Genomic DNA, 26,489 nt, shown 5'->3' on the forward strand with positions numbered 1-26,489 from the left:
GTAGCATAATATTTTCAAATGTCTACAAAACTGAGTAATTAACCCTTGGGCTGGGTAAAGGAATCTAACAGACATCTCTCTCACATTCCTTTGTTTTGACAAAATGAAAAAAAAAAACATGGGAGCCCAAGGGTTAAAAATACCAGGGGAGATTTTACAGTATGTGAGACTGGTTTTAAAAGTGAGGTTCAGAAACACACTTGAGTTGGTGCTGTTTCTTTTTAGGCTGCCAAAAATTCTCTCCAATGAGGTACCTGATTTACTCTAGAGCATTGCTGGAAGTGTTGGCATGAAAAGGATAGCTATGTATCAAGTATCTATCCCTAAGTTAATTGTTTTTCTCTGCTTTGTAGCATTACAAAAAATGGGTGGCTTTTTTTTAAACAGCAGCTCAGTGTGTGAGATGACCATGATTCAAAGCTTTTGAAAGGGCAGATGCATTTCTCAAAATAGTATTTTTTGGAAAAAGGATTTATGTTAGATTTTAGCTCTGGAATTTTCAGCTGTGTTGTTTCTTACTTCCTGTCCTGTTCTGTAAATGCAGAAACTGAGACCTGAGGTTGGCAAGAAATGCATAAAGGGAGATCTGATAGATTCTTGCAAAGAAAGCATTAAGCAGATGTCAATGTTCTGTTAACAAATACATTAAAGAATATTAAATTTGGAAAGCAGTGCTGTTTTGTGTGACCTGCCATGTAGACACAAGGATTTCAAAGGCCCCAATGACATTTGCTTTCAATAAAGAAAAATAAACTCTGTTGCAAGAAAATCAAAACTTGGGAATGTGTTGTGGTAGAAACTGAGGAGGTACAACCAAGGCTGGATATTCAGAGCACCACAGAAAACCATTTGTCATGAGACAATGCAGGGGCACATGCTAAGGGGGTGGAAATTGATCTTACAGGGCAGAGAAATATGCAAGGAAATACCTGAAATAATGCTGACTTACCGTGTTTGCTTAAAAATGTGGTGCTCTCAAAACACTGCTGAAGATGGAGCAAACAGTGATGATTGGAGTGAGATTGCACTTGATGAACTTTTGGCAACATAATCTTGCTATACACTAATTTAAATTCCATGGAAAAGTACTACTAACTCTAGAATTTTTAGCTGTTTCTGAACTGAGTTAATAAAAGTGACTACTCAGTTTTATGTAGGTTCTCTCAGAAAGAAAATTAATAATGGGGTGACCGAAAGGATCAGTACTGCCCCACAAACCAAGAACATCTTTCCTATTTGCCCACCCTCCTCCTGCAACTTGGTCAGTATTCTTTACCAGGGGCAATTTGTTCACAGCCTCCATCTCTCTCTCTACCAGTTTCAGCTGCTACATTTACCCCTCTGTGCAGGGCATAGAACCTTGCAGGACTTGATCATCATCACTATATAATCAGTTTTGATCTACGACCTCAATGTGAATTACTCAAGAACCTCTGAATGTAAAGTGCAAGTTTTGTTCTTCAGTACCAGCAGCTGAGTTGTAGTAGTAAGAAAGGAGTTATTTGTTGCAGGTGGATAGTAATAAAATGTTGTCTTTCATCAAAAGATTTACCTTTTGGTTAAACAAATGTTAATGCCTCAGGGTATTAGGTCTAATACTCTTACAGGGTCATTATCATCACTGCTCTGACTCCTTGCCAAGTCACAGAGATCAATTTATATGATGATGGAGAGATCAGTTTTCCTTTCATTAACAGTGGATAGAACATGGGTAAAATTTGGTACTATATAAGATGGTAAATTTACTCTCCAATTGTGAATTTAACCAGTGGGATCAGACCTCAATCTGATAAACATCAGATGAAACACCAACGCACATTTGCTTGCATGTTCTACCCCGTTGGATAATTCTGTCACAGAGTGATATCACAGAATGATTTGGGTTGGAAGGGACCTGAAAAGTTGTTTATAACCTGATGGTACCTACAGACCTCCTCTCATCACAACTTTAGCCTACTAAACATTGTACAGTCTGCTCTGAGTACAACCCTTGTGGGAATATACTCATCTAAGACCAATGCAGAGTTGAATGTGACTTTTCGTCAGCAGAAATTTACTATTTGTCATTTACCAGGACTTTAAATGAGGGTCATGTGTAAATTAGTTGGGGTGGGGATTTTTTCCTTGTTTGTTTTCTTTCTTTTTTTTTTTTTTTTCTTTCCTGAGAATTACAAGTCAAGAATACAAAAGCTGAAAATGTTTAATTCTCACTCTATCTTAAAAGTGGGTGACTACCTATATGCTACATACATTATTTGATTGTCAAAGCATTTCTACAGTCAATTAGTATAATGGTTTCCATTTCATTTGCATGATATAGTAGGAATTATGGCTATCTTCTTTAGCACATAATTTTCTTTTGAAATCCATCATTAGGCTGAGCTCATTGAATTCATTGTAGGTAGCCTGTTCTTGCACTTGTGAAAAAAAATATCACAGAAAACTATGTTTGGGGGTAAAATACAAAAGGTGAACTTCCCAATGGTTGGGATATTGGGCTTCTGTCCCTTGGACTTCTGATTTCCTGCACAGTGAGAGCCTGTGGCTCTCAGATGTGTGTCAGCACCCATAGTCTGGGCAGACCCATAGTCTGATGTAGAGGCCATACATGTAGCACGGGGACTTCTCCACTCTGTAGGCTGGCAATCCGACATTTCTAAATATCTTCATTCTATTAGCCTTGTTCCTGTGTCCTCGGTTGGAAGCCTGGGAACCTTACAAATTTCTAAGGTTCCTACCTTATTGCTTCTGGGCACTCAGATAATTTTTTGGTTTAAAGGATCTGGGGGGGGGATTGAAGAGGGAGCATAGAAATTAACATAAACATAAACAAAATAATGGAAAAGATGTTCTATACATTTGTAAATAGTATGTTGCTGTGTTGTCACAATACCCCCAATATAGCTATAGCTCCCCTTTTAAATTGTGGCACTTTTTTGATTGCTTTGTCCAGGAATTATATGAGTTTCATTTAAAGTAAATATTAAGAGTTTAATTTAAATAAATATTTAAATGAAAGTAATGAAAATCTTCCATTTTTCCTTTGTTTTTCACTAAAAATAAATTCACTTAGTTTTTACTGTGTTCTTTCACACTTTAAGATCAGAAGGGCAATTAAAGAACTGAAGTAATTCTTGATATTCTATTGAGCTGGAACAATGATTCCTACAGCTGCTGTAAATGATGATACTGCATTTGCTGCTGCTTAAGGTAATCTGACTGGTCAGCTCTCTGGCTCATTATCCCACTATAAACTCCAGTAAGGAAGTCCATTTCTATGGTTCAATAAACAGAGGCAATTGGAAAGATTCTTCAAAGAGAATTAGTGATTGCCAAATCCTGATGAAGTTTAAGAGACTTTGTCAAGTACTGACCACCTGTTAAAAGAAGCAAAACTCAGATGAGGATTGTAAGGAAAGCATCAGCATTACTGATGAATAGAGGCACAAGCCTGCAAAAAGTAAGTACAATAAAACCACATTTTTAATTGCTATGTATTCTCCAGAATTATTTTTTTCCCCAGGGTTGTTTTATTTGTATTTTTAATACATTTGGAGCCAAACTGTAGTCATAGGTGTAGCTACCTTTGGGTAGTTTTTATGACAGGGGTACATACTCCTTAGCAGCATTAATCCACTACATGGATTTTGAGCTGCAGATAAAGGAATTGCTCTACATGGTGGAAACTTTTACTTCTGTAGTCTTAAAGTAGAGCTGAATTTGTAGAGTGGAATCTGTGCTGTATGGCACATCTGACCTTTACTTCATAGAACAGATTAATTCAAGTGGAGAAGAGCCAGACCTCTGGAGCCTGTCTCGTCCAGCCTCCTGTTTTTGAGGTGTATTGGGTTTTTCATGTGTAACCAGACTTTTTAAAGGCTTTGGAGATCACATCAGTCTGTAAGTGGGAAATATAACCAGTAGTCTGTAAGCTGAAAGATGTTAAAATATTGTGAAGCAGAGTCCAGTTGCATTACGTGCCTGCTTATTTATTTAGTACAAAGCTGAAAAATCACCACTGTTGTTCAGCCTGCTGGCAACCTGTTAGCACAGTTGGTTTCTCTCATTACTGTGCAGACCCTTAGACAAGATGCAGTTTTCAGAACTAGGTGGTTATGATGAGAATATATAATAAAGTCAACATGTTCACTCAAAGATACACCAGCACAATATGATGTTATTATACAGTTGCTCATATCAACATTCAAATCAGAGAAAGATCCCAGCTGAATATGTGAAACAATTTTCTTTCAGCCAAGACTTGGAGCAGGATGTGACCCAGCAGGAGGAGGTCTGTTCTTTACAGAGAGAAATCATTAGGCATGGCAACTCATCATTGCCACTGTTGTATTTAAGACAATCATACAGTAAACTGTACCTAGTGTTTTTTCCATTTCTGTAATTTTCATACACTAATTGTAAGCGAATGTCTCTCTTAATTATAAAGTGTTCAAATATGTCTGCACACTAGAAACAGAAGATGATGTGAAAGGGAGTACAAATGGGAATTGTTGGCTAAAGTCTATACTTTTTGATTACAATTATAATGGAGGCAGATTTGTGAGGCGATGCTTTACTGACAGTCAGAAAAAAGAACAGGGACTCAGAAAGAGGGAATAGATTGTAACCTCTGGCCTGAACATGATTTTTTTGGGCAGCTGTAACAAGCAAATTTGTTGCCATGACTCAAATTTTCCCTATCTGCAAAACAGACCTAAAATTAGATACCTGCATTGTGGAAGAGTAAGAGGATTAAAGGAGTAAAGTTTCATGAGAGACTTTGAAAAGGCTGTACAAATAATAAAAACATTCTGTGCTGAAATTGACAAACATTTTTAAATTGAAGAAGAATGGGGGAAAACCACAATAAAAATGTCAGTGTTTCCGACTGGTATTTCCTTTCCGTTTCCCTTCAGTTGTGTCCCGATTTGCTGTCAGTATCCAAAAAAGTAGAAAAAGGTTGTAAAATGCTGAAGTTCATTATGTAGCTTATGAACACTTTTCCATTGTTAATGTAAACTATTCATTTTAGATTTATAGATTGGCATAGTTCACTTTGGTTTTCACTGGCATCTCTCATGCTGCATGGCTTTATACTGGAGGGAATGTATTCCCTAATAAAATGTGGTTACTTTCTTCCATCATCTCTTGGTAGCATATTCTGTTATATCTTACTGTTTAAAAGTTGCTGAATCTTAGTAGCTGGTGATTTCTAGGCTAATCTGGAAACACCTGAACTTGTGGAACTTTGACAGGCTAAGATGTTTCCACTTAAAGTCTCTTAATCAGTGGCAAAAGACATTTCAGCATTACATGTTTTCAGTGCTTGGTTATGGTAGTCAGATGTTCTCCTAAATGTCCTTGCATTCTCTTACAACACTCTCTAGATTTTGATGAGGATACCAAAGGTTTATGACGCTACATCTCAGCTGTGAAGTAGGAAGCATCTGAAGGAGCACCTGGTGGTTCTGAAGAAACTGCAGGTGATCTCTCTGTCAACAGCAAGACACAAATGAGAAGAATGAGTTCTCTGTTTTGAGATTGGAGAGGCAAAATCTTTGTTTTGCAGAAGCTGGGTAGCTCTGCAGCAATCATTCCTCCAGAGTTTTCTCAAGGCATCCTAAGCAAAGTGATTCAAGTTCTTTTGTCAGTTCTATCATCCTGGACCAAAATCCTAAATGAAAACATCTCTGAGTTTTGAGAAAACTCAGGTCCTTGTTTATCACACCTACTTTACAGATGGATCTAGTTTTCAAATCTGCTCAAAATTAGTGTCTTTGATGTATATTCTTATAAAAGCACTCACCTTGATAGCAGAATACTACTTTCCTCTGTGACTGGTAGCTCAGTTTTCGCTGCATTGTTAGAAGTAATGCAGTGCTTTACAGATTTATCAAAATGATCAGCCTATAATGTTGCCACTAAATGTATCTGTATCACTCAGTGTAATAAGGCTGTAGCACAACTAAAGTAAATCTCACTTTGTGTTCTGCAGTATCAGTTTTAAAAGAGAGTTTGAGTTCTGTTACAAACACTCAATTGTCTAAGTTTTTAATTTGATTCTCATGAACAGTAAATTAATTTTCCATTTGAAAGGAAAGTCAGGGAGGATTTGCTTTGTTGCCTTTTCTCTTTCTCTTTGAAAAAACATCTAAGAGTTTGTGGTGCATTTTTTAGCAGAGTGCACCATCAATAATACTACCGTGTGTCCAGAGTTTGGCACAACTTTCCTTTCTGGTTTGTGGCCATCTCCTTAACAAGGTCAAACAAATTCCATCAGGTAATGAGTAGTGCAATTTTCAGAGCAAGTCTTATCCAGCTCCTTTAGTCTTTGCTTCCAATGAAGGGCACTCCATTTAACTTACCTCTCCATGCCTCCCTTCCCTGTGATCTCTCTCTACAGTTAACATGGAGCAGATAAGCCTCTCAGAACTTCAATGTGCCTGAAAAGAATGTTAACTTTTCTTGCAATTTTCTTTGTTGTTCATCTCAAATGTTTCTTCATTTTTAAACTTGTTTTGTGGTGTACAGTGCATTAGATGTTGAAGTCACTGGGAATGAATCTCCAGACAGCAGCCAGACTGTGAAGGAGGAGAATTAGGTGGCACCAGTGGGACTTGAGATCTGGGGTTTTTTTCTAGTCTTGCTGACATTTTGCTCAGTGAGCTCTCCCTTCTCCCAGTCGCAAAAAAAGAGTGGGCAGGATTTCTGTCACTGAAAAACATTTTAGGATGCAGAGATGGAAATTCTAAGTAAAAGATTTTAATTGGATATCTGTTTAAACCTAAAAAAATTCAGTACTACCTGTGCTGTGATGTACCAACATGGTGTTTCAAGGAGTGGAACAAAGGGGAAGCACCAGCTCTGCGTGTGGGATTGCTGTGGGCAGCGGGAGGCTGCTGGAGACCCCACAGGTTGTGTCTCCATGCTGCCTCCCTGCACCCTGACCTGGTGAGGGAGCCATGCTGGAACGTGGTCCCCTACAGCACTCCTTGCATGGGGTAAGACTTTCACCAAGGCCAGAGCTTCACTGGCTGTTTTAAATTGCCATGGGGAGAGCTCCTCAGAAGAAGGCTGTGATAGACTAGGACTGACCAAAAAGGGGTGGGTGTGTGTGTGGGTGTGTGTGTGTAAATGTTTTCCCTAAATGCTCCATTTTTGCTGAACAGTAAAAGCCAAATTGATTTTGCTTCAAAGCTTTGGTGAATTTTGTGGGCTTGCTTTCAAAAGGAAAGGATGTGTTTGGGTGGGGTTTTGTTTAATTTTTCTAATTTTTTGAAAAGTACTATACAACCAGATCCTGCCATTTGTGAAGTAGTTTCACGCTGAAAATACCCAGTCAGCATTGATCAGTAGTGTTGAGTCAGGTTCTTGTCTTTGTAGAAACAATGTGCACCATTGTGTGTGTCTAGGCTAAGCTCAGACTGAAAGACCTTTTCAAGCCCTGCTCTTGACAACATGCTCTGAAATCAGTAGATAGGCCATTTGTGTAATAAGACCTCAAGGTAGCTGATGAAGAAACCAGGAAAGGCATGTGAAGGAGCTGGCTCACAGCTACAGCAGAGCCTGGTATCATGGTGTGGAGTAGAACAAATTGGTGATGTGATTGAGCCCTTCTGCCTTCAAACAGCTCCACTTTTCCCACTACCTCCCAGACCAGCAGCTCGCAGATTGTAGCCACTTATTTTCTGAAGGGGCCCTCAATGTCTATAGGGAGTTGAAGCTAAACCACGTCATGCCTTCTCGTTGGGAACGCCCATTGTCAACAATGGGTCGTTGTCACAGTCTAGACAATGCTGGTGTAGTGATGAGAAACAAGTGCCTCGCTATGTGTGCCATGGTACATGCCATTGAGAATAGCACTTGGTTTATTCCAGTAAAGCTCTGATTCAAGGGACGTTGCAGAAATGTCTATTCCACATTAAAAAAAAAATAAAATGTGGGCTGCTCTGTTTTTGAAAACTTACACATTTTTTTCCTCTATTAAATTGCTTCCTGGTGATGGAAATGTCTGGGATTTTTTTTTTCTACTGCATCTACTTTCCTTTAGCTTGCACACCCCTGAGGTAATTAGTGTAGGTTAAAATTTACATAACTGACTTAGGGGTTTTGCAAATAGGAAAGATGGAAATTTATTCAAGGTGGTGAATAATTCATTTTAAAGCAAGTTTCCTGTTTTTTTAATCATGTAGAAGATGTATTACAGACTCATAGAGGTTTTCTGAATAGGACCTTGAGCACTGAATTTTTGATATATTTTTTTCTTAGTATAGGTAAAGAAATATTAACCATGACTCATTGCACTTTTCCTGTTCAATAAGATTTGAATAAACTTAACAAATTTATTAGGTAGATGATAGAGCTTTTTAAAAATTATCATGACACACTGTGACAACTATTTTACTAGGATCCAGAAGAAATTGTTTTAAATCATATTCCCATTGCCACTTCTGAGGCAGAGATGGAAAACAGTGTAGTTCATACAGAGAAGCCTGATTCATATTTTCTTTTGAATATTCATTATTTAATTAAGATTAGGAAGATAAACAAGGGGATTGGACAACTGTGGGAGTCTGTTAATAAAATAAATTTTTTTAAAGAAAACTTTACTACTGGCTCAGTGTAAACCTGGAGTGGTAATATCTGAATGTTGTTACAATGTTATGGCTACTTGATATTTTACATGAAGTGGGTTTGCTATTTCATCTTATTTCTTAATCTAAGTACTCACCTCAAAAATAGCTTTCACAGACATCACCAAGAGCTACGTCCAGGAGAAAAAATGTGAACCAAACACTACTCCAACTTTCTGAACTTTGGCTTTAACTGCCTCTGCCCAAAACTTGAGACCTCTTGCCATGTTCCCTGGTGATTGCAGCCTGTTGGGCTGTGGGAAGTGTCACAGGGTGGCTCTGACAGCCCTAACCAGACAGTGACCAGCTCTGCTGGAGCAGAACTCCAGAGCAGAGCCAGCTCCCAGCCCTTCCTGGGGAAGTGGTGTAGGTGGTGATTTACCAGCCTGGCAAAGAAAATCAGTGCCAGTAGGGGTGGGAGAGAAACGGGTCTGGCACTAGAGAGTCCTAGTAAATTTTGACAAAAAGCTGTCCAGGAGCAGAGGGGCTTGGTTCTCACCAGTGGAGGGGCAGTGATGAAGGAGGCATTGCCCATGACACAATTGCAATATGGAAAACTGGAAAGTCTCATTTTGAACTAGTTCAGTAATGCCACCTTTGTAATTGTTTGTGTGTGATGCTTGACCTGGAGGATTTATTGCATCTGTCTGAAGATAGCTGTTGGGACTGCCAACAAATCCCACTGTTCTTTAAGGCAACCATGTTGTCTCTGCTTTAATTTTGCAGTGTTAAAAAAGTTACATTAAAAGCTACATGCACAGGCTTTTGTTGTTTTTTTTCTGTTTTTACACTCTGACAATTTTAATTTTGGAAATAAGTAGGATGCTTTGTCTTAGTCTTCAACAGACATTTCCAAGCTTCCTTGAACACAGCCAGAAATTTGTCAAAAAATTTAAGAGATTTGGAAGAAAGGAGAGACTTTAACAGCCAGATATGAAGCCCCGATGGGGAGTTTTTCTCCACTGACTGTTGCATTGTCTCCCTACCAAAATGACTTTTTGCCTTTGAGGCTTGATGAGAGTAGAAGTGGAGCATAGTTTCACACTGTTTAGATGACAATCTAGGGTACACAGTAGGATGCCTTCTTCTGTGTTGGTAGTGTTTGTATTCACATTTTGTGTTAGTAGTGTTGTATTCACATTTTATGTTGGTCTCAGGGACACCCAGTAGAAGATCCAGACTTGACAAATGCCTTTGAATGTTCAGCAAGATCTCTGAACAGTGCAGGTCTTGGGGAAGAATTTTGTTTTTGTGAGTGTACAGCCCTCAGCAGTTATTGTTATGAATTTTTGCACAGAGAACACAGCCTAATACATGCTGATGCTAGCTTCTACATGGAAAGACTTTTTTCAGCTTGCTGTGCAGGGGAAAAATAACTTCAAGCCCTCCAGCTTCATGCTAGAGAGCTGCAGAACTGCTGGGAGAGAGGACTGGTCATGTGAGCTAGCCTCCCACAAGCTGTAAACTCCAAAAATGCCAGTCCTTCTCACCAAACATTTAAAAACTTTTGTGGTAAGACAAGAAAGACATCACGATTTGGAGCAGATTTGAAGCAAGGCTTTAAGATGTGAGGTCTCTGGTCTATGCCTAACTGCTTTGTGTGCTATTTTGTTGTGTGTATGTATGCAAACACACTTGAATGTATGTATGCTTACATATGACTGTCTGGTTAGGTCTTGTAATAATAAGGACTGTAGGACACTACCGTGTACAAATATACTTTGTAGCAAAAACCTTTTAAAACAAGATGAGAGCTCAGTTTCTCTTGGAAATAATGCAGTAAATATGGGAAAACACACAGGAAAAAAAAATTATGGAAAAAAAAGGTAATAAAGTAATGGTGGCTAAAGTTCCTCATTGCTTCTGAAGAGCTTTGACTAGAAGACTTAAGGCAAACCTTTGGAAAATTGCACATTTATAGCTTTTCCATGTTATTTCTGTACACTTGGAAATAAATTCTGATTTTTCTTTTTCTTCTTGTCATGTGGACTTGAAGTACAAGGGAGCTTCTCATCACAAGACACAAAAGTGGAGAGCCAGGATTCATGAACTCTTTCAAAGGTATGTCAGATAAAGGCTACTTTGTAATTCCATCTAGTTTACTTTCCTTCTAAAGATTTTTCAGTTCTTTACAGATATTAATGAAGGGAACTTCTCCCAAACAAAGGACCTCAGGACTAGAAAAATTAAGCCTGTACATTTGAAAGAGGTCTCTGTTTTGGATTACCTCTGTTTTCAGATACCCAACTTGGACTGTAGCTTTTAAGTGCTACACACAGTGCACTTCAAAAGGTGATCAAATGGCTTGTCCCAACATCCTTCATCCTTGCCTCTGAATGAGTCTTAGAAAGTGAAGGAAATAGGAATTGGAGCAAAGTTTTTTTGTGACCAATGACCTTCAGATAAATACATGCATCTAATTACCTGTAAAGAAATGAACAGACAAAATAAAAACCCTCATGAATAGAGCAAAGGAAGCCATGTTCTGCTGTGACAGCTGATGAGCATGCTGCTGAGCACAAAAGAGGCCTAACTTCACTGAATTAATTATTGTCTTCAATCTCATACTCAGAGAAAGGAGAAAAATGGTGCAACTAGGAGAGATCAAATGTGGTTATTTAAATGTTTGATGTTCAGTAATGAAAACTGTTTACCTTCATAATTGTGTATTAGCAACTAATAAAGGCAATAGATACAGTAGTTTAAAAGTAATAAAATCAACAACAAAGTGTATTTAATTTTAAATTGAATTGCAAGCAAATGGGTGTCCTAATGAACCCCTGTGTCAATGCAACTCTAATCAAATTAAGTGAAATAATTTCCATCATGAGAAGCGAAGTAAGTACAAAGTTTTAAACAACTTCTCTCCTTGAGAATGCTTTAACTTCTCTGATGTTTCAGATCTATGAGTTAGTTAGAGTCATGAGTCATCTTTTGTTATACTTCTGTTCAGGACAGCTGGACTCAAGTTGATGTGATTAAAGCTCAGGGATAAAACTTCAGATATGGTTGACCCTGTGCTTCATGTGTTCACTTCTTAGCACTTGAATCTTGTCCTTATTTCTTGTCAGTCCTGGCTTGGGCAAAATTTCCATGTACTTCATTGCCACTAGCATAGACACAGACCTTCCAACTGATTCAGTTATTGCTTGGAAATTTATGTAAAACAATTCTACTGTAGAGGAATCTGGAAAACAGTTTAGCTATGAAGCAGTGGTAATTTTGCTGATAATATGTAAATATGTATATATACAAAAGAAAATAAATAGGCAAGGTCTGAATAGAAACTGATTTGTAGCAATGTCCTATGATCTTGGGGGCAGGAGCATCTGTTTCAGAAGAGGGGAATTTGAAAACATATGTTACCTAAGTAGTATGCATGCATGAGTTGGGGATGTTTAGCATGACTGTAATTTTCTTAATGAAGAACCGTGTTGCATGTTAATCTTTACAAATGCAGAGACATCTCATATAACCTAGCATGCAGAGGAGGAAAATGGGAATGATGGAACTGGTACTGAATTTTTCAAAAGCAAGTCAGAAAATACTGAAGGAATGTTTCAGAAATGCAGTCCAGAGAAATGTTGTTGATTTTGAGTCTTGATTCTTCTTGATTCTTCTCTTTCTCTTTCTTTCTTTTCTGTCTTTTCTGTCTTTTTTTTTTTTTTTGACTGAACACCAAGTGATAGAATTTTCTTTTGTGGCTGAAGACTCAACAGATTGCATTTGCTTGGGAACATAAGGCAGCCTGTTCTCTGATGCCTGTGTTGTAGACATCCCAGTCAATCCTGCATTGCAAATGCACCTGATGCCGTGGTTTTTCCTTGGCTATATGTGGCTCCTCTCAGGTAGCTGCAGAGAGTTTCCTTGACCTCCAGCATGGCTCAGGGCCAGCCCAGAGCCATGAACAGCCTGCTCAGCCTCCACCTACTGAAACCCACCGTGTCTCTGTCTATGCCTGCCCTGACTCCACCTGCAAGTGTGGCTGGAATATCACCAGCACTGGTGTGACTGTCTGACCCTCCCTGGCCTCCTAAAGCATGTTGTGGAAGCAAGAGCTGATGTGTTTTGAAGCCAGCAGAGCATCTACAGATGTTTTTACTTAGGGTCAATAATATTTAGATGCTGATGACACTTAGGAACAGAAGAATTACTCATGGTTCTGTGTCTGTTGAAAAATGGGATGGGATTGCCAAAGCATGCAGCTTTATAGTGTTCATTGTAAATGACTTAGTTTTGCATTTGCTCCTGCTGTATTCTAGGAATGAGGCTTTCTCCATAGAGTACTGTGCCTTTTGTGTATCCTGTGCACTAAGGGCAGCATTGGGTATTCCAGTGTTGGGCTATTCTTGCACTATTTGCTGATATTCTGTGTTGCTATAGTGACCTTTCTTCAAAAACAAAAACCCAACAACTTTGAGTTTGTATATTACCCACCCCCAAATCTTTAAATACAAAAGAAGCTAACATGTGAATAACAAGGAAAGTTCTGTGGTTCATATACACCTGAAAGTTTGTGTATGTGCATGTATATAATTTGTATATAGAGCTCTTGCCCTGTATATATTCTGAAGATTTATAATTTATGTAAGATATACATATAAAATTACAAGACTTAAAAAAAAAAACCAACAAAACAAAACCCCAAAAAAGTAAAATTTTTAAACACAGAATTAATTATTTTTAGTGGTTTTGAGCAACCTAGGCCCCAAAGAATCAGTGTTTTCCAAAAACCTGTCCAAGTTTATTGAAGCTGTCAGTCAGTTTTCAAGGTGGTGACAGAGGCAATGGTTTCCTACTGAAATATTCTTAACCTGGATCCTAAGTCCCAAAGCCAGACAGAGTTGATTACAGACAGGCAGTGAAAGCTGGAAAGCTGGGGTTCCTTATATGGACCTGAAACACAGACTGACAAATACTGGTCTTTTTTTTTTTTTTTTTCTTTTTTTTTTTATGCTGCTTTTTGAAGCCTAGATATTTCACTGCTTTAGCAGATTCTTGTTTCTCCTGGGTGCCCTGCAAGTCTTATGGTATGTTCAAGGAAAACATCACACTGTTGTATTTCCAAGAGCAAGTGATTTCTGTGCACGCATTGTAGTTAATTTCTTTTCCATTCTTCTTCCTTTATAACCTCTGCAGAGTGGGAAGTCAGCTACTGAAAACAGAGCAGAGTGGAATTGAAGAAATGGTAGACAGCTTTGGTAACCTTACAGATGTGAATATTGGATTAAATGGAGCAGCAGGACCTTGTGGGAAGGTGAGATTCTATATGAGTGCTCTTTTCCCTCATATGAACTGCTTAATCACTGGATCAATTGCATTCCATTATTGCCTTTTGTTTTGTTTTGGGTTTTTTTCTCTTTTCATAGTTTAAGAGGATAGAATTTAGCAGTTTCAAAATATGCTTTCCAGCAAAAGTAACCATATGCTTAAAGAGAATGTCTAAAGCTATTAATGATGAATCATTTGGGCATGGCAAGAGTTTTTCAAAACAGTTTGTCAGTGCTGGCCAAGCAAAGTCTTTCAGCAGGAGATGAGACAGCTATGCCACCATGCAAATGAGACAGGCTTGAAATATGATGAATCTTCTATCTCCTTTTCCTACTCGACTGACACTCGCTTTGAGGAAGGTTGTAAATGCAAGAGAGATTGTGGTATAATTCCTCAGACTGGCGTTTCTGCCCCCCAGTCACTATTCGATTATCTTCCAAATTGCTGTGTTTCAGAGAGATAAAGATTTTTTATGGCTTGCTGACTTGAAACAACCAGAAGAGCCAGAAAAGAGATGGCTAACCGGCCATGCATAGTAATTCCATTGGTAAATGACAAAATCTTTGTTTGTATGACATTTCCAAAGTTACTACAGAAGATGAATCTAAAATACAAAATGTCACATTTGGCATGCAAAACTATCACAATATATTTCAGTATAAAATTCATAGAGGCGTTTAATTTAGAATGTGTTTAATAACGAAGGCTGCCTGCATCAGTAATCCTGCCTTGAGGTTTAAAAAGATTGTCTTATTTATTCATATAATGTTAATTTTTTTATATACGATTCAGAAACCAAAAATATTAAGGTTAAATCTTCATTGTTAATTAAGATTTTCTAATTAAGCTGAAAATAATTGTCATTCAGATTAGTTGTTAAGTATGGTTTGTGTGGAGAAACAAAAGAAGTTTAGCAAATTCAACTGTTTATTTAACTGCTTAATTTAATTCCAGAAGCTTTCTATCTATATGGAAATATGCTATCTCTTCCAAAATAAATCCAAGACAGGATTAAAGAAGAGATTATTAGCTACTGTAGGCTTAAACTGTGAGACCACGAAACCTAGTAGTCAAGGTAGCCATGTGATTCCTAATTGTGGCATGGGTTTTGATATCCAGTTGCATTAAAAGAAGACCTAGCACTAGTCTTTCCTCAAAATAATGCAAGAAATTAATTCCTTGGGGAAAAGAGAAACGGCAATGCTGATTTTAAGCACTATATAATTAGTTATTGCAGAAAGAGTTTTATCCATTCAAATCAACATTGGAGCCTAACCGGGAGTGTCCCTGTGGTGAGCTGGACCCTGCAGATTGCATTTGGGCAGCACCAAAATATCTTCTGGTACAGTGGGACAGACCCTATGCCATTATTCAGGCAAAGTTTGGTAAAGATCATGCCATTGTGCCTGTTCCCCTCCACAAACCTCCACACTGGGAAGCTTAGTGTACAAGGAAAGCACCAGAAAAGTATTTCCTTACTAAATATTCTGAAACTCAGACAACATCTTGTAAACAGCAAGTGACAGATGTTTTGTTTTGTCTGGACTTGGAATAAAGGTGTCTGTGAGGAGTTTTTATTAAACTCTACACGTGTTGCACTTTGATTACTATTTTTAAGAGAATCTGATTGTGATAATCAGAAGGTGAAAGGATAGTCTGCATGTTACACAGCACTAATAGCTTTAGCAAGGTTAATAATTAGTATAAAAACATGGCCTGCCCTGTTCACTCTGTGCCTGCAGCCTGCTCATCACATCATGTATTGTGCCAGTCTTGAAAAACAAGCTGTATTTTTGAAGGTATTGTTTTCTAGTTAAATCTGCCTCATTATTGTAGGGTAGTGTCTTCTGGTGTCATACTTCACCAGCTCCACCTTCCCCCCAAGGATGCTGAACATTTTATTAGTAGTATTTGTATTGCTATTTCTTTTATCTGCCATCTCTATGACTTTTGACCTCCCTAATTGCAGATCCTTCATAAGCAGTAGGTAATTGCAGGTTGAACAAGAAGCGTGTTGTCTGCTTTTCAGTAGTTATTTTCTGAAAGAAATTTGTCCTTGCTAATTGTATGGTTAAAGTGAGCCCAGCCCAGATCAGTAACTCTGAGCCTTCTCACTAGGTTGACTGCTCCAAGATGCCACAGCCACTAGAAATTCACCTCAGATGCCTGAGGGGAGTCAAAGATAAGGTCCCTAAAGGCCTCTACGCTCTCAAAGTTTCTGTCCTCAGCCGCTTAGGTGGTGACTTGGTGGAGTGGCCTGAACTGGAGGAGCAGCCTCAGGCCAGAACGACACGGCCTGTTAGTCATGGTGGAAACTTCTACAACACTGAAATCTACTTTGGACAAAGTATCCAGACAGTAAGCAACACTTCATAAATATGCTGTCTTTGCTTTGAAAGTTAAAACACATCCGCCCTTTCTCCTTTAGGCTTATGTATTTAATGCATTCCATAATGTTAATAATTTATTTAATAATTTAGGTGCAATTTAGGAAGGTGCATTTTTTTCCCCCTAGGTTAACCCTCATCACTCACTTTAAGGGTGCCAAACATACGCTACATCATATAGTGTTGTCAGCTAATTTTAAATTTTACTTTTATTCTCTCTTATCTATGCAGCTTGTCAGCTATGTAATTTGATTTCTGTAAAGTAGCTTTAGAATAATAAATGAATGAGTGGGTGTATATAAACACATGAATGCCCAAATCCTTCTGTGAGTTTTTAGCTTCATTGACCCCCATTTGCCAAAAAAGCAGCATTTGGATTATTTTGGAAGGAGCCCAAACACTTGAGGCTCTATTCTGTCTTTTGCAACTGAGGCACACATATTTTCCTGCCTAAGCACGCTGTGCATGGCAGGATTGTTGTGTGTCAGTTGCTCACTGTTGTAGCTAATGCCTGGTGCTGGTTGGAAGACTGGTTTCAGATAAACTCTCTGGCACATGAAAGCTTCTTTACAGTTTGAAAAACAATCTTCATCTCTCTCAGTGTGTTTGGGTTTTTTTTTTTTTTTTTTTTTTTTTTTGGTGCATGTTATGAGGCATTGGTAGAACGAGGAGTCTTTTCTGTCTTTTCTGAACTCAGTTGTTTATTTTGTGGTATGACCTGAAATAGATTTCAGGTCTATTTCCTCCTCCACGTGTTCTGTTGTGTAGACACAGAGCAGACAGACAGCACCTATCCCAAAGAGCTTTCAGATAAAGGAACTTTTATGTGTGGCACTAATGCCTTCAGTTACTTGCAGACAGATAATTTCAGATGTTGGGTTTGTTATACGTGAAGTGCTGCTAAGTCACATTTTCTGCTTTTTAATTGTTTATCACCTGTAATTGATAATGAGCAGAGTCTGTAAGTACAGCTATTGGTGCAAAAGGAATCACATGTATAGAGAGGGAAACTGCGAATGGGACTTTCACATGACGTTAAAACAAATACAGGTATCTGTCAGAGAAATCACTGAGCTGTGATTCCCTCCTAGGCAGGAAGCACCCATCTGGGTCACTTGCCTTGAAATGCTGTCTTGAAAGGAGAAGACTGGGTGCTAGGGCTGAATGATTCTAGCATGTCCTGCTTCTTACTTTCAGCATCACATTTCTCCTAGGTCTTTACAGATTTTGCACTTTCAGGTTTGCTTCCAAGTTCTCTTGGAGCTTCACAGGGAACATTTAATTAGCATCTTCACCAAACTTCAATTTTAGACTAGTGAACTGGCGTGCAGGAATTGGGCAAGTTCCCTTAAAATACAGGAACAGGAGAAGTTGGATGCAATGACTTTCTGGTAATTCCCTATCTTCATTACTCAGTGATGTACTGCAAAAGCCATAATTTTAGAGAACCCTCTCCACCAGCTCATTTTGGTGACACAGGGTATGTTGTACCCTGGATGACTCTACCTTTCTGCTCTTCCACCTCGGTAGTGGTTCAAAACCTTAAGGTATGTTTGAGAAGAAACCTTTACTGTGTGTGCTGAGATATGAGGCAAATTTTAGGCTTCAGATGGCTAGCATCTACCACAAGACTTAGGGTAAGTAGTGAGGTCTTAGTGGTGACCTCCATGTGAGCATCTGGATTTGAACAGAATCTTACACACAGCAATGCTGCTCTGGGATATATTATGGTGTGAGAAATAGAAGTGCTCATAAATGAAGAATATGCTTTTGTTTCCACTGGCCAGAATAATAATAGGAGTTCAGTGTAAACATGGTGAAAATGAAGACATGCATGCTTGATATTGAAGGAAAGCCTAATTTTAACTAATATATTAGAGAAATTGTTCCAGAACACTACATCCTTCCAAAAATAATAACCCTGTCATGTCAGCAAAGTTGGTGTCAGCGTGGGTTACCTGCTGCGTACAGAAAGTGCTGGTCATGTAAGTTAGATCTGCCTCAGGGCTAGTCTGACTTGTACACCCGACCTTTCAAAAATGTTTTTTGTTCATTAATCAATGTTCTTTGCTCCAGCTTGCCAGCTTCCCCTCTTTCCGCTCCTTCATTGTCCTCCTTTTTAGTTTGTCAACCCACCTCCCCCAGTATCCTCTGACTATGTACTAGACACAGGCTCCTAATAGCTCCAGTTGAATTTTATTTATCCTTCAGTAAGGCCAGACAGTCACACAAGTCATTTATTATTTTTTTTTAAATTATGCTGAAAGAAACATGTATGAATGCATTGGATTGTGGTAAAACAAGATTGCTGTTTCAAATGACTTTTTACAATTTATGAATAGCAACGAACTGCATGATCTGAAGGGAACTTGTTTTAGACTCAGCATTTCTAGGGTATTTTCATGTATTTAGTTTATGTAAGTGGGCTTTAGGCTTTGAGAGATTAAGTCTGTATGGTTTAGGCAAAGTGAGAGCTATTCTGAAGTTTCTCCTACATTATAAAACAAACTCAATGTGAATTTGAGATTAAAAAATTGTGGTATAGGTTAACTGGTGGTGAAGAAGCTTTGTTCCTAAAATTCTGATGTATTTTTGCACTGCCAGGTTTTTCTCAGGTCTGGAATGGAAGTTGAGTAAGGAGAGGATAGGAAAGGAGATGAGATGTTTACAGTGCATAGAGTAAGGCAGTTATGCAGCTTGGTTGTCCTTGGCAGCACCTGTACAGATGTGGCTGCATCATCTTTACACTAGAACAAGGATTTTACAAGTATAACTTCCTTATTGCTGTCTCATGGTGGCTAAGATCCTACTATAGATAGGACCTAAGTAGTGAGTAATTTTTTTTTGATCATGGTGTATTTAAAGCAGTGTTTTACTCCACAGGATTACATCCCAGTGTTAGCAAGTCCAGATTATGTTTTTCACTTTAATTTTAAGTTGAAGAGCTCAATGGAGTTGCAGTATGCAAAAATTTAATTTCACTTGTAAAAAGAAAGTGCTTAGGTTGTTTTTTCTTTTCTTTTTTTTTCCAGGCTGGCTTTTCTAAAGTTCAGTAGACATTAAAATAATTGTATGAAACAGTTACAATGATAAGAACAAATCTTCACTTTTCATTGGCTTCAATGGAATAAAACTTGGAGTGTGGTAAAAATGCTTCTCTTCTTTTAAAAAAACTATTTTCAGCTATAATTTCAATTATCAGGACCAAAATATTTAGTAGAAAATTGCTGACTTTGCCTACAGGGTAGGAACCTTTAAGGAATGTGTTCCTATTTCAAGTATTTGCAATTTCTGAAACACTTCTTTAGGAAAAAAATATTGCCTATTAAGTGGAATTTTTATTCAGAATGGGAAGTTCACATAGGAAATTTCCAGCTGTTGTGAAGGGCACTATAAACCAATGAAGCTGCCTGCAAGTGACATTTCAAAAACATTCATTATGCTGTCCAGTCACCTGGGAAGTCAGTCCAGCACTGCTGAACAGAAACAGGGACAATTGTGTCAGGACTGAGCTCCCCAAACTGGTTTTTAACCCTGGTCTCACTGCATCCATTTGTCATCAATCCTTATTCTTTGAGAGCCTCTCAAAACTGGCACTTCAGCAAAACAGGTGTGAGCTCTGCAAGTGTATAAGTGCTGGTGCTACACATTTTCCCCAGCATACCTGGAACTTGGGATAGTTCCAAGAATCTGTTCATATGCATAAAAAGATACCACTGCTGACAGAACAGTTCACAGAACTGAGGGTTTTTAAAGAGTATATCAACTGGTTAATATTTATGTATCAGCGTGGCGAGGTACTAACAATATTATAACAGTAGCTGGGTACCATTTTGTTTTACTTGAGGGAAATTCAATATGAATAAAACAGCAACTTTTCAAACATGACATTTAATCCACTCATGTAAATCATACCAGGAGATCTATTATTCATTATTAAAAGGGCACCATATTTTTATTATACTGAAAATGAAACACAAATGCTGTGAAAAATTTAGTGCCTTTTCCTGAAGTTTCAGGACACTTATCATGCAGTCATCTAGCAGGGGCTGACACTCATTTTAAAATATAGCTACAAAATTAATAAATTTGAACTCTTTTGCTTGGAACAAGAGGATGTTCTATTTCACTGAATGAGGGATTTATTATTTATTTAAGCCATCCTAAATACTTCAGATGGCAAAGTCCTTTGATAATGTTCACATTTGGAGTTAGATTTGTAATGAATAAAGTTCATATCTTTGTTGTTATTAGTCATTTCCAGCATTTTCTTCCCTGAAGTGCATTTTGAAAACTACATATATCAGAAACAGATTAACATGACCTTAGGTATTAATTCTTAAAATATGATGAAACAAACAGTTTCAAGGACATTATTTTCTGTATGTCAGCAGCTGTCTAAGGACTGTGATGCTTTTAATAATTACAAAACAAGGTATCATTAGGAAAAGTAGACCACAAACTTCCCTTTCCCCCCTCCTCCTCCCCTCCTGGTTTATGTTATTCTTGAGTGAAAGGCTGGGATGAGTGAAGAACATCTAGCTCTAGGACACTTTATAGGACATAACATAAGAGTTTTATACAGTAAGAAAGAAGATAGTGCTTGGCAGTGCCAGAGGACTTTCAAAATGAGAGCCACTTTAATTTTCTCTGGATGCAATTATTTGTAGTTGGGATGAAAAGGTGCTACGTGAACCTTTTGGTAAATTCAAGACCTAAGCTTATACAGATGCTTGTATTCATTTGAAGACTGCAGTGCTGATGATTTTTTCACAGAGAAGGAACTCATAGTTTTACTGCTTTTATTTTGTTTATCTGAGTTTGTTTGGGGGGGGTCTGGTCTTTGCCATTTGCTAGATCTCTCTGCAACAACTCCTCAAAATGCACGTTCTCAGAGCAATTCTTACAAAGCTATTACATGTTAGAATCTGTTGTGTCTACTTTGTTTAGCACTGTGCAATTTATTTATGTATCTAAAAGGTTACTACTTATCCCAAGTTTTGTTTTTTGGTGATTAATTGGAGTTACTTTTCACATGTTGTCTGGTCATTGTGCTCCAGTGGAGATTTTTCTTGGAAACACCTGCTGGAATGCAGTATGTGTGCTGGATCACCTCAAAGCAATGCAAGTTGCCCAAAAACCTCAGAAATGTGACCTATGTTACAATGCATCATATCTGACTAGAGGAAAGTATGTAGCCTGCTTTGGTAAATCTAGCAGACATATGTTAAACATCAAAAGTGTCTGGGGGCAGCATTTTATTTTGGACCACTCCATGGTTTATTCCCCACTTAATTGGAAATTATATCTGTAAGAGAGCTTGACATGAGCCATAGGATACAATAGTTGTAAAAATGTCATACATTATCTGGGAAAAAACAGCAGGAAGGCAGAATGCAACCTCTGCCTGTATCCTTAGCTCCACGTGAATCCCAAACAACAGAGAACACCAAGAACAAAATTACTGCCAGCCCCAACAAAAAAATTCTGGGATTGGAAAAAAAGAGCATCTCTGTGACTCACCAGAGCTGACAGTCTGAAACTGTGAAAAGGGACTTAAACTGTATTTTGGTCTAGATTTGCAAGTCATGGGAGCCAGCAAAACACCCTCGGAAAATGCTTTTATTTTTTTGCCTTAACACACCTGGTTTTAAAGCATTTCACATTTTAAATAATTATCTGTGAGCTCAGGATGAGCAGGGTAGTTGCAAAGCTGTACTACAGAAATGGGAAGAGTACTTTATGCAACCAAAGAACTAAAAGTGATCCTGCTTAATCATGCAATTTTTAAGCAGAGCACACAAGGAAAAATGGTTTTTTTCTCAGAGGTGGATCTTCCTCTCCTCTTGTGGAAAGAGAGCAGACCTAACCAAGTCTGGACTATCCAGGAAATGCTGAAGGAGCATGAACTCCAGATTGCCACTGCTTCCCTTGTGAGAAGTGAGTGTTGCTGCATTCCTGGCTGGACTGAAGCCTATGGTTGAACAGATTGCTAGCTGAGGTGTGATGAGGAATCCAGAACAGCATCAGGGAAGAGACATGAGATGGAGTAGCTGCTGGACCAAGAAAGAGAGGAAAGCTGCCCTCTCCTCCTCTGGAGCCTGGGGCAGGCAGAGCAGCACTGCTGCGTGACTCAGCCCTGAATGCCGAACAAGCCACGTCTTCATGAGACTCTTTGGCTCCAAGTGGTTTCTGGGCAAAGTACGTGTCCTCTTGACACAAAAGAAATAAACTTTGCTGCATCGTGTCTGTAGTCCATGTTATCCTGGGAAACTCGTGCTCTGACCGTGCTGAAATCAGTCTCAGGGATAAATAAGTGAAATGGGAGTGTCAGAAGAATGAACTGGGGTTCCTGCTTCCCTCTCACAAAGACAGTTTCTCCCTCACAAGATGAGGTCAGAATCGACCCAGGCCAGTATATCACCAGAAGCACTCGGGGAGGCAGGAGCTGGATGTACCATACATTACTACTCCCTGCTGGTCCAAGAGCAGAAAAGAATTAGCAGCAGATGTGCCAGGACAATTAGCAACAGATGCAGAGGCTAAAGCTCACAGAATGCAAACATTATTCCTCTATACTAGAGAAGATAAAAGGCCGGATTCTGGTCCTCTGGTGTAAGGTACTTGTGCAAGAGATGCTGCTGGAGCTAACCATGGGCTGAGTAATCACTCCTAGAAGAGAGGCAGGCAGTGGGGCCTTGTCTCTTGCTCTGGTAGCATGGGGGAGGGCAGGTGTTTGCATGGGAGCACTCGGTGTGGCTCTGAGAAGACACTGGGGTGATTTAGCACAGCGTGCCAGGAGGAATCCTGCTCTCTGCCACTGCTGAAAGCAGTGAATAAAGTGCCTGCTTACAAATCCTGCTGCCCTGTGCCCCTGGCAGATCATGAGCCTGAGCCTGTGTGCTGTGGCTCAACAGCTTCTGGTCCATAGTCTGGTCCACTGCTGTCAGGGAGGCTAGGTGCCAGGAAAGATGGAGTTACTGCTTAAAGACCAGCAAACTGCACAGAGAGGAGTTGGGGAGTCATTTTACCTGTGCCAGACTTGAAAGGCCTATTCTCTTAAAGAACAGGGGGAAAAAAAATTGTGGAGAAATTAATGATATGTCATTGTATGGTCCTCCTCTGATTTGTGTGTTATTTTGTATTCAGATACCTGTTTGAAGACAGGCAATGATGGAAAGCTGGGGAAATAAGTTTTCAGCTATTCCAGAACATTCTGGTGATAGATAGGGACTTTTGGAAAAACCCTAATAACATGATATTTTATTTTTACTTCAGTCCAGGTTTCTATTTCCTCCCCTCTGGCCTTTTATAAATTTCAGAGTTACACAAACACTTCCTAAGAATGCCCTTCTCCCTGCCTGTATGTTAGCCTTGCACATAAACAGGGAGAGTTTGAAGTCTGGTTGTGAAAGCTCCTCTTTAATTGGGCAAAAACAGCCTCATCTCCAGCACTATTAATTTGACATAGTAAAGTAATTGTTCTTTGTTAATGATGGGAGCTGTTTCCTATTTAAAAGGTTTTCTACCTGTGTTTTACACCAGTGACATTCATGTGCTGCTGTTTTTATAATCAGAAATGGGCTGTTTGTTTATATGACATTTTTCAAGCTTCTTCTTTATAACAAGTAAATATTGAATTGCCTTTGCATATTTTAATTCACCTTAATCTGTTTGAGTTGTATTGGTCAAATTTTTGTGTATATGAATTATGTAGTGTGACTTTTGTACATTTTTTTTCTAAATTGAAACTATTTGAAGGTGCAAAGGAAAGAAGAAAAGTTTATTTCTTCTCTGACAGGGTTAAAGCCAGACAAAAGTAAGTCAGACAAAAACCCCAAAAGCTCCCACTGGATATGTTTATTGAAATATTCAAATAGAATTCATTCTCTCTATAGAGTGAAACTATGGTGGCATATGGGGAAGTAAGATATATTACAATAAAACTGATATAAAACAGTTGAATTTAGAAATAGTGGCAGGAGATAATTTTAGTTCATTATGATTTAATTCAATTAAATGCAACACTGTTAACTGCAGACTAAGAAGTATTACTTGTGCCTGTGCAGGCACACACAAGCATTATTTATTCTCTGCTGCATCTCTCTTTGCAGAAGAAATTACACCAGTAAAAGGGGGGTACTCAATGCTTTCATAGCACTGTAAAACCCTCTATATCTCACAGACCTCAGTGGAAATTTGACCTGAGCAAGGAGAAACATTGAGGTAAGGTGTTGGAGAGTAGACCCCTCAAAACCCAGGAAGATGTTCTTGGTAGTATATGCTCTTTGAATGTCGACAATGTGGGTGCAGGCTTGTGGATTAATTTACCAGATAGTGCCTCAAATGAGGGGTTGGCACCAGTAGGGAAAATATAACTGCTAGTTTTATTTTTTTTCCGTTCAGAACCAAAAAATCCGTCAGAACAAACTGCTCAGTTTGAGCTGCCTGTGCCTTGTCTATCCCAGGCACTGCTTTGAGTCTCCTGAAGAAGTTACTGATCCCCGTCCTCCTCCTCCAGTTACCTGAGCTGTTTCCTGCTCTGTACCTGAGCACAACAGCTCAAACCCACAGAGGCACAAAGGCATTCAAGGTCCGTGGATTTCAATTGGAGCTATCTGCCTAAATGCCTTTGTGCATCCGTGCCTAAGGGCCATGCTGGCCATGTCCCAAATCCCAACTCAGGCTCAGAGCCGAGGAGGAAGCTAATGAAGGGCAGGTGGCACAGGACTCAGCTCTCTCCTCTCTCCCAGGGCTTTCTGACCCTGCAGGTGTGGGATGGTGAGCTGTGACAGAGAGTGTGTTTGTTGTGGCAGTGGGAAAAGGTTTAGCACGGACCCAAAGGCACCTGCATGAATGCTTGGCATGATGGCATAGAGTAACAGGTAGAAGCTTGGCTGGGATTTTTGTATGGATTCAACAGAAAGAAATTTCTTATTTATCAGGTATGTTTTATTTGACTGTGTAAACTGAGATGCGTGACACTGTCCTACCTGGGTCAGGCACCCAGTGCTCATGCTTAAGGACTCCCTGTAGTCTATACAACCTCAGACCCTGTAGCAGACAGGTGTATTATGAAGTCCTTGCTTATGTTTCATGATTATGTGCTTCCATCATGGCATGGTTTAAACACCCAGCTCCTGTAGCTGCAATCAAAAGGATGCTTCCAGTCCCAAAGAGTGAGTCTGCAGTTTAAATCTAGGATAAAAGCTTAACAGCAAATGAACAATAACTGTGAACCAGAAACAAAGAAATAAAATTTTAATAGTGACAATGATTACTCTTACACCAGCTGCTTGACCACTGTCTGTTTATATGTAAGCTGTCAGAAGAGCATATACTGTTGAAATTATTAAGACAAGAGTCAGCCTGGGAAGCAAGAGAGAAACTGAAAAGGGGGCTGTGATAGAGCAGTGATTTCATCTGTGAGTGGTTTGGGATTGTTTGATAATGCAGGTAACTGTCTTTGATCACAGCCTTATAACCATCACCTTTAATTTGTAGCACACAGGTTACTATCTAGCACCCAGCTAGCCAAATGAAATGTATGGCTTGATTAAGGATCTCTTTTGTCAGTAATTTGTGCCTAATGTTTTTAGCTTTCCCACGGGCTGTTACAGAAAATGGTAAATCTGGTTTAAATGAAACCTGATACTGTTAATGGTTTAATAGCAGCTGCCACAGGGTTATGGCATTTTTCAACAGATGCTTCTGTTTCATTTTAAGCCTAAACTAAGTCTTAGAATATATTTACATAATTAATATAAAGTACACGTACATAATAATGACAATATTTATAATTTAAAAAGATTTCCTTAAATGACTATCTAATCACAATATAAAACTTCAAAAAGGGAGGCATATTATTAGAAATAGTAATTTATATTCACCTCTTCAAAAAAAGTTGTAGATGCAGCGCGACTGAGAGCACTTGTCATCTCCTAACATGGCAGTTATTGGTGTAGGCAAATCCCTTGCTGCTTCAGAAAAAGAGACAAAAAGCTTTGCTGCACCTGAGTTATGCTTATTATCTTACCTACTGTTCAGTCAGGAGTATGAAAGAAGTGACACTTGTATTTAAATATACACATCAAGAAAGAGCTGTGTTGAAGTGTGTACTTAGAAATATTTGAAGCAGTAAAGATTTGTGGATGTTTATTGGCTGCACAATGTCGTCTGATTGAGGAAGTCCTCACTA

General features: G+C 38.8%; 2 protein-coding genes across 2 annotated transcripts in view; both read left to right on the plus strand.

Annotated features, from left to right (window-relative positions):
• Positions 1-10,969, plus strand: part of LOC136571595 (orofacial cleft 1 candidate gene 1 protein homolog) — a 59,722-nt gene extending 48,753 nt beyond the window's left edge. The window contains exons 8-9 of the mRNA XM_066572144.1: positions 10,630-10,694; positions 10,873-10,969. Of these exons, the coding sequence (XP_066428241.1) occupies positions 10,630-10,694; positions 10,873-10,969 (162 nt within the window). The remainder of the gene's footprint in view (positions 1-10,629; positions 10,695-10,872) is intronic.
• A 2,821-nt stretch (positions 10,970-13,790) lies between these two features.
• LOC136571660 (uncharacterized) overlaps positions 13,791-26,489 on the plus strand; it is a 116,598-nt gene continuing 103,899 nt past the window's right edge. Inside the window, exons 1-2 of the mRNA XM_066572271.1 lie at positions 13,791-13,890; positions 16,023-16,262. Coding sequence (XP_066428368.1) covers positions 13,819-13,890; positions 16,023-16,262 — 312 coding nt within the window. The 5' untranslated portion in view covers positions 13,791-13,818. The remainder of the gene's footprint in view (positions 13,891-16,022; positions 16,263-26,489) is intronic.

The sequence above is a fragment of the Molothrus aeneus genome, chromosome 1, assembly GCF_037042795.1.
Source record: "Molothrus aeneus isolate 106 chromosome 1, BPBGC_Maene_1.0, whole genome shotgun sequence".
NCBI classification, from domain to species: domain Eukaryota; kingdom Metazoa; phylum Chordata; class Aves; order Passeriformes; family Icteridae; genus Molothrus; species Molothrus aeneus.